The sequence below is a fragment of the Orussus abietinus genome, unplaced genomic scaffold (genome assembly GCF_000612105.2).
Source record: "Orussus abietinus isolate OABI.00-Male unplaced genomic scaffold, Oabi_2.0 scaffold736, whole genome shotgun sequence".
NCBI classification, from domain to species: Eukaryota; Metazoa; Arthropoda; class Insecta; order Hymenoptera; family Orussidae; genus Orussus; species Orussus abietinus.
In genome coordinates this window covers 1948-9016 of record NW_019394900.1, presented here as the reverse complement: position 1 = coordinate 9016, position 7069 = coordinate 1948, and the positions used below count along the sequence as shown (strand labels likewise).

The 7069-nt window shown below is 41.5% G+C and overlaps 1 protein-coding gene across 2 annotated transcripts in view; it reads right to left on the bottom strand.

The window, feature by feature from the left end:
- Positions 1-4475: 4475 nt before the first annotated feature.
- The window catches only part of LOC105702943 (protein BUD31 homolog), a 4364-nt gene continuing 1770 nt past the window's right edge, over positions 4476-7069 (bottom strand). The window contains exons 3-4 of one of the 2 annotated variants that reach the window (XM_012430917.1): positions 5267-5389; positions 4476-4979 (exon numbers count right to left, since the gene is read on the bottom strand). In XM_012430917.1, coding sequence (XP_012286340.1) covers positions 4909-4979; positions 5267-5389 — 194 coding nt within the window. In that variant the 3' untranslated portion in view covers positions 4476-4908. Of the gene's footprint in view, positions 5390-7069 lie in introns of both variants that reach the window. The other variant, XM_012430916.1, reaches the window with a different exon arrangement.

Here is a 7069-nt window from a genome sequence, read left to right as displayed (position 1 = left end):
GCAAAGGAAAAGAAAAAAAACACGAAAAAGGCAACCTACGTATGCAAGAGGGAATGTAGGGAAGAGCCGGAGGAGAGAAAGAGAGACACATATATTTTTTGTGTTAGGGGTTCTCAACGTGCGTTGAGATTTAGTTCATTGATTTCCGAAAGCGTTTCCAGTGTTGTTTCGTGAAAGGCTGTCGTACACGTACGATAGCCTTCCACGCCGCCTTCCAGCCTTTCCCGACGGCAAAGGGCGCATCGTTCTTGAGGGTGGTTTCGGGTTCGCAGCCGATGCCGGTGAGTGAGGGCAAATTCGGGCCAGTACGGAGTCAGGGTTTGGTTGAAGTAGCACCGGTTGCAAAGGTGTACCTATTTACCTTGGTGATACCAGAGGGTGCTTAACCTGGGAGTGGCACATCTCAGCTGCAGTAATACTCTGTAGGCTAGGGTGTCCTCCCAGGAGATGTCCTTCATGTTTTTTACCTTTTTTCTCTGTTGATGTTTTCAGCTTCCTTCTGCCGTCCGGGATTCCTTAGGACTGCTGAAAGGGTTTTTATGTTTTTCAGGGTTTTTCCTACGCGGGCCAGTTGGATGGTTTTGTGACTGGTTGATAACTGTTTCATGCGTTCCAGGGAATCGGGTTTCATATGCTTCCTGCGTGGTGTCTCGTTTAGTTTGTCGTGAAGCGGTTGTCATTCGATAGGTTCTAAGGTCGTCCAATTTGCTGAGAGAGGAGTATTCGATGATTCGCGCCGGAGGGCCGGTTTTCATTTATTTAAATGTTTTACGATCGTTTTTCCTTGGTTTATTTTGTAGGAGGGCGTTATTTAATTCCAGGAGTTCGACAATTTCATGAGGGTCAAATTTATGGTTTCGAGGCTCATTCAGGACATAAACCAGGTCTCCGACTTGAAAATCGATCGGCTTTGTTCTCCGATCGTATACTGTTATTGAGGTTTCCTTTGAAGTATTGAGGTTCGCTCGGGCTATCCTGCGAATGGTTTCGAGGTGTTGGGTTAGTTCTGCTAAATAGTTATTATAGGTTTTCATTTCCTGTTCGGATGGGTAGGATGCGGGTATTCTGGCTATTTTTCCGACAATTAGTTCATGGGGGGTGAAATTGGTTGCCTCATGAATGGATGTGTTGTAGGAAAACATGGCGAATGGTAGCATTAGATCCCAGTGGGCGCAACTTCCCATGTAATGTTTTAAATACTCGGTGAAAACATGATGGCTTCTCTCTAGGGCGCCGTTGGTTTGTGGGCGGTACCCGGAAGTGGTGACTCTTTTGATTTTCAAGATTTTCGCCAATTTTTGGAATAGTTTTCCCGTGAACGAGTTTCTAAGATCCGTTAGGGATAGCTCGAGGGGTGCCAAATTAAGTGATAAAGTGGCGTGCGAACCCATCGGCTACTGTTGTAGCCCTTAGATTAGATATCGCTACGGGCAGGCAGTATTTCGTAAAATTATACTGCATTGTGAGAATGTGTCGATTCCCGGATGGGGTTGGTGGCAAAGGGCCTACGGTATCCATAGATATTTTCTCGAAGCATTCCGTGGGTGTGTCTGTTATAATCATAGGTTCTCGGGTTTTTATTCGGACTAATTTTTGCTTTTGGCAACTGGGACAGGATTTAACATATTCTTCAATTTCGCGGTTTATTTTCGGCCAATGGAATCGAGCCCGAACTCGGTGGAAGGTTTTCGTGGTGTCCTTATGTCCATCTGAGAGACTATCGTGACATTCTTGTATAATTTGATTCCTGATTTCCGGAGGGGGCGTTTCGATGCTTCTGGTACACAGGGTGATTTTGATCGGAGTAGTTCTAAAAACGGCTAGAATAGCGTTCTTAAGGGTTTCTGTGGGGAATTGAACGAATCCATTGTCTTTTAGTGGAATAGAGGTGACGTCAACTTGGTTCATTGCTCGTTTAAGTGAAATTAGGGAGATTTGCCAGTCTGTGAAGGTAGGGTGATCATAATAATTGTGCGTATGAATTAGGCTAAAAATTATGTAAGGGTCCCTTTTGCTAATGACTACCATGCCGTGTTGTAGTCCTGCCTCGAGGAGTCCTTCCTCGTTAATATATTCCATTCCCTTAAGGATTTTGTTAACGGGGTTAGTGCAGCTCGCGTCGCCTGGAAGGAAATGCGCGTAGTTGTTAGATATTGCTAAGAGCGTGAGGTTGCTAAGAGTAATTCTACACGAGGGTGAGTTTGGAAAATCACTGGAGGAGTCAATAAGTTCCGAAGGGGGTGGGAGGCTCGCCGTGATTTTTCGTGGAGGTGACTCTGTATCTTCCGTTTGTGTAGATGTTTTGCTGGGTTGGCTGGGTGTAGACTGACCTTTGGATGGTTGGTCCCGTATGGGAGTCGGCGCGAAGGAGACCCTTGGTTTCACTGGATTTTTGTTGATCTGGGGAATATTTTCTTCTACAATGGTCCGTCTGTTCGATGCGCTGGGGGTTGAAAATTTCGAGCAGGAAGTTTTTAAATATTCGGAATATTCTTTTAATTTTCCTTTTGCTTCATATAATGTTAATTCCCTAATGGTCTTTGGAGTTTCTACTTCCTCCTCTTTCTCCCGTGTAGTGATGGCCATTCCGGATTCATCATTTTCTCGAGCGGGTAGCTCGGGGTCTAACGGATTCATATGTGAGGCGTCGCCGTCTCCATCGGAAGTCTCGTTATTGGAACTCTTTTCGATGATCAGCCCGCCCTGATTTATAGAGAATGGTTTTTGGAGGCTCAGCTCGGTACGCTGTTTCGTCGGAGATTTGCCTATCTCCTCGGAGGTAACATCGGGGTCGGGGTGTGCTTTGGAAAGGGTTGTATCCGAGGAGTCGTCCAGGGTTTTTTCCGTGGACAAAGAGGGAAGCATACTTTTATTCAGTTGTGATTGGTCCTCGTCGTCCTCGTCTTGTCTCAATTACGCTGGTCTTGCATTCTTTGTAGGTCACGGAGGGTAGTTGTCTTTGCGGCCGGGATGAGGATGAGGCAGGACGTTGGTTGGCGTGATGAGGGGGTTTGTATTCGGGGTCCAGTTTGTAGGGTTGAACGGGAAATGAATTTTCCGAAAGAGTTCCTATGTTTCCGAAATCTATGATTACGGTAATTTTGTAACTTTAACCTTTCGTCGTCCCTGCTTTATTAACGCATGCAAATTTATAGATCACGTGGAAACTGAAAAATGATAAAACTTCAGAGTTCCGCGGTTTAAGGTAAAACAAATTGAAGGCATTGACATTAAAGCAAAATGATATAAAGAGAAATTTTGCGAAAAACGTAAACTAAAATGAGCACAGTAAATAGAGGAAACACGATTAGAAAAAAAGTTTTAAATTTCCGAAGGAATTGACATTCTTGCAACATGATATTATACGGAAACAAGTTGTAGCATGTTTCGCGTCGGTCGAACAGTCCCGTTACAGCCTACAGTAACTTTAAATGGCCAATATTTCGTTATATGAATTTTCTGACATACGTGACACATGGAGGGAAAAGAGAAGGAGAAGACCAAAAATAAGTTTCCCTTCGTCGGGGCCGGCTAGGCTCGGCTGCCGGCTCGGGGCTCGAGGATCCTAGACGTGGCGTTCTCTCTTACTCTTACGGGTCGCATAGGCACCGGGCTTCCTCTACCACTCTTAAAGCTCCTGTCTCGGGCTTTGCACTATCTGCTGTGAGGGTCTCGGTATCGGTTCCCGATAATCGGATTAGCATCGATGTCTACACACCGGCGAGGAAGACTCTCTCTCTCTACCCCGGGCTGCGGTCTCGTACCATCTGGAGCGACGTTCTCCGTTGCTCTCTCGCGGATCTTATGCCTCCCGACGACGTTCTCGCTTGTCGTCGTTCACCCCCGGGCCTTATCGCCCCTTCCTTCGGCGGCTCGCAAGACGGATTGTCATTTTGCAGCGACCGCGATCAAGTAATTAACAGAGGGAATGGGGGATCAATTCCTCCACGAAAAATGTCGTCTCTGTTCTCTATTAACTGTGCCATCTAGTCGTAATGTTAACCCTCCGTTGTCCATGCCTTTTTCGGACACGTAATTTTATGACTTGTATTTGTATTTAAAATGCAAGTAAACAATTTAATCTCATCTGTTTTTGCCAATGTGGCTATTTCGAGTTACACGTGATGTTTAACTTTTTCGAGAGTTGATTCAGTTGATAGAACAAGTATCATTCTGATCGACTCTTTTCTAATATTCTCATTTCTCTGGGANGTCTGTTTTAATCATTGCAAGTACTTTTTAAACCCCGAAAATATCCCTTCGTTTAATAAATGAATTTGAATAGCCCGCCAAATAATTCAGTTCGCGAAAAAGGTTTACTCCAACCGAAGATGGCGGTAGTGCATAAGCGTTACACCCCGATACATGGCAGTGTCACCCCCCCCCCCCCGACTCTGCCTGTGAGCAATCTACCAACTCATCTTTGCCGCCTATGCAGTTTAATCGAGTTATGAGAAAAGTCGTTAAACATCATATAAGTGGTAAAAGTTTACGATCTTATTAGGCCATGGGTTAGACGCCTGGTTTGGTCCTTTGCAAGAAATTGCTCAGACGGTTCAATTTAAAAGAAAAAAAAATTGTCTCTCGTAATGAAATAATATAATCATACAACTTAGTTTTTTTTTATAGCCTTTACAATCTACTTTCATAGTCCAAATTATAGCAAAACAAATTTCAAAATGATTGCAATAAACCAATGTGAATTCGTCATTTCACGTAATGATTCATGTTTTTATCCTGAATTAAGATCTTAAATCTGTACCTTCATTTTTCTAAGCTCCCCAGAGCTAAATCATCAAGAATACATTCAAATTCATATTTTGTGAACATGATTTTTTAAAAATATGCAGTAATTTACCACCTGATGAGAAATTGCTTGCAGTAAAGGTTTTGGGATCCACTCTAACTTTAAGGATTCCCACTTGCACTTTCCGTGAAAAGAAATGTAATGTAATGGATATTAGTCCTTTTAACTCCCTCTACAAAAAATAATGAAATTTAGACTAAGGGGATGAATTATAAATCTTTGGTCAGTGAATTAATGGATCACTCAATTAATATGTGCACAGTAGAGGAAAGGATTGGCAGAGTAGTGCTCGCATTGTGAACACAATTATTTACAAGAATACTTGAGTCCGGTTGTTGTCTTTAAATGTTAAAATTATTTAACGTCAACCCGAGCAGCCTCTGCATCCACAGTGAATGCATTCAACTATTCTGCCTTCCTCCAGCTTTCCCTTAGGTACACGGCAGATGCAATTTGTACCAAAGTTTGTATCTCGTGTCTGGATGCATCGGAGACAGCACAAGTTTTCATAACCAACTTTCTTCCACTTAGCTATGAGATTCTTATCTGCTATATTCTCATTCAGGCAGTAGTCGTATAGTTCTGAAATAGTATAATGAAAAGTCTACATTAAAAACATATTGGATTTAACAAAAAGGCAGAATGATTAAAGGGGATAGGCTCATGTTTCGAACAAAAAAAACTATTTTTTTTTAATTCTTCTATGACCTTCCTAAAATATATATACATTGAAGGGATTCTGCCAAAAAGTTAACACCTTGACTGCTATGGTGGTCACCAGTGCAATGCGGTTGTTGTTCACTAGTGACTACCATGGCAATCAACGTGTTAGGAAACCTAAAAATTATAAAGGTTGACAGTAAAGCGTGCCTGGGTTATTTGATTTAGTGACATAGCAGAGTTCTTCCCTTTTCAACATGAATCTAAAACAAAATAAGTTATGTGACAAATCTTTAAAACATCAATTGTTTCAAGAGCAGGATAGATTTCTTTGAGGTGCAAGAATGACTGATTAAACATAGGTAACATAATTTTAATATATTCATTACAGAAAATCTACTGAAAACTATAACATGTTGACCACTAGGTGGTTACCAGTGAACGGCAACTGCTAGGCACTGGTGACCACCATGACGATTAACGTGTTAAACAAATTTTTTCAAAAGTATAATTTTCCAAGTAGCTGACATATCTTTGAAAATAACAAATTGATTGAGATAAGCCAAATTTTATTTAACTTATAAATATATTTCCTATAGCCTAAACAAGTACTTCAATACAATAAAAATGAAAATTACTGTCGTGGCTTTAAATTGATATTTATTGAAAAATTGAAACATTTGTTTACTCAGTTACTATTTTTCACTACATAATTGAATCGCTAAGAAACTGTTAATATTTAATAAAACATATTTTATTATATTATTTAAAAACTTCTGTAAATTATCATTTAACAAACACTACGTTAGGTGGGTCAGGGACACTCCGCAATAATACTTCATTTTCATTCATTGTTTTTGTTTATAAATATTCATTTTCTTTAGGAAATCCATTCTGCCCCTCAGGCGATTTAAATTGCACGCTGCTCCCGCCGTTAGTACGCTGCGCGGCCAGAGAGGCCAGAGCGGACAGGAGGAAACCATCGACGGAGTTCAGTGGACGTGAGCCGCCATCTCAAGTGCGCGAGCCCCCACCAGAAATAAGGTGGGTCGCTACTGAGAGGTAACATCTGATAAGTACGTTAGCCGCCTGCACCGACTATCAGGGGGCAGCACAGGACCGATCGCGCGACCCTGCCCAGGGGGGGGGGACTCTCCTTATGAGAGGAGTGTAACGGCAGGTTAGTTCACCTGCTCCAAGCAAAGACTGCGCTAGTCTCGTGACTTGTCACTATAATAGAAAGAGAACAGCAGAGAAAAAAATATTCTAACCAATAGCAAGAGACTCAAGGAGGCACAGCGTAGATGCGCATGAAAATAGTCGGGACAAGTGAACCACAGTGAACCTCGATTAGTGGCAATATTTTTACAAGTTTCGATTACCTTGGGTATTAAATCGCGAACGCGAGTTTGTGAGTAAAAGTGTAAATCAAAAACAATTTGTAGTTTCTTACTATAATAATTGTAATAATTAAATGGATTAAATGCAATCTATAGATCGCATTTAATCCATAAAACTAATTATAACAAAAATTAAATTTGTACAGAATTTGTATAACGAAAAATATGTATACATTCATAATAATTAATATTTTTATCTTAA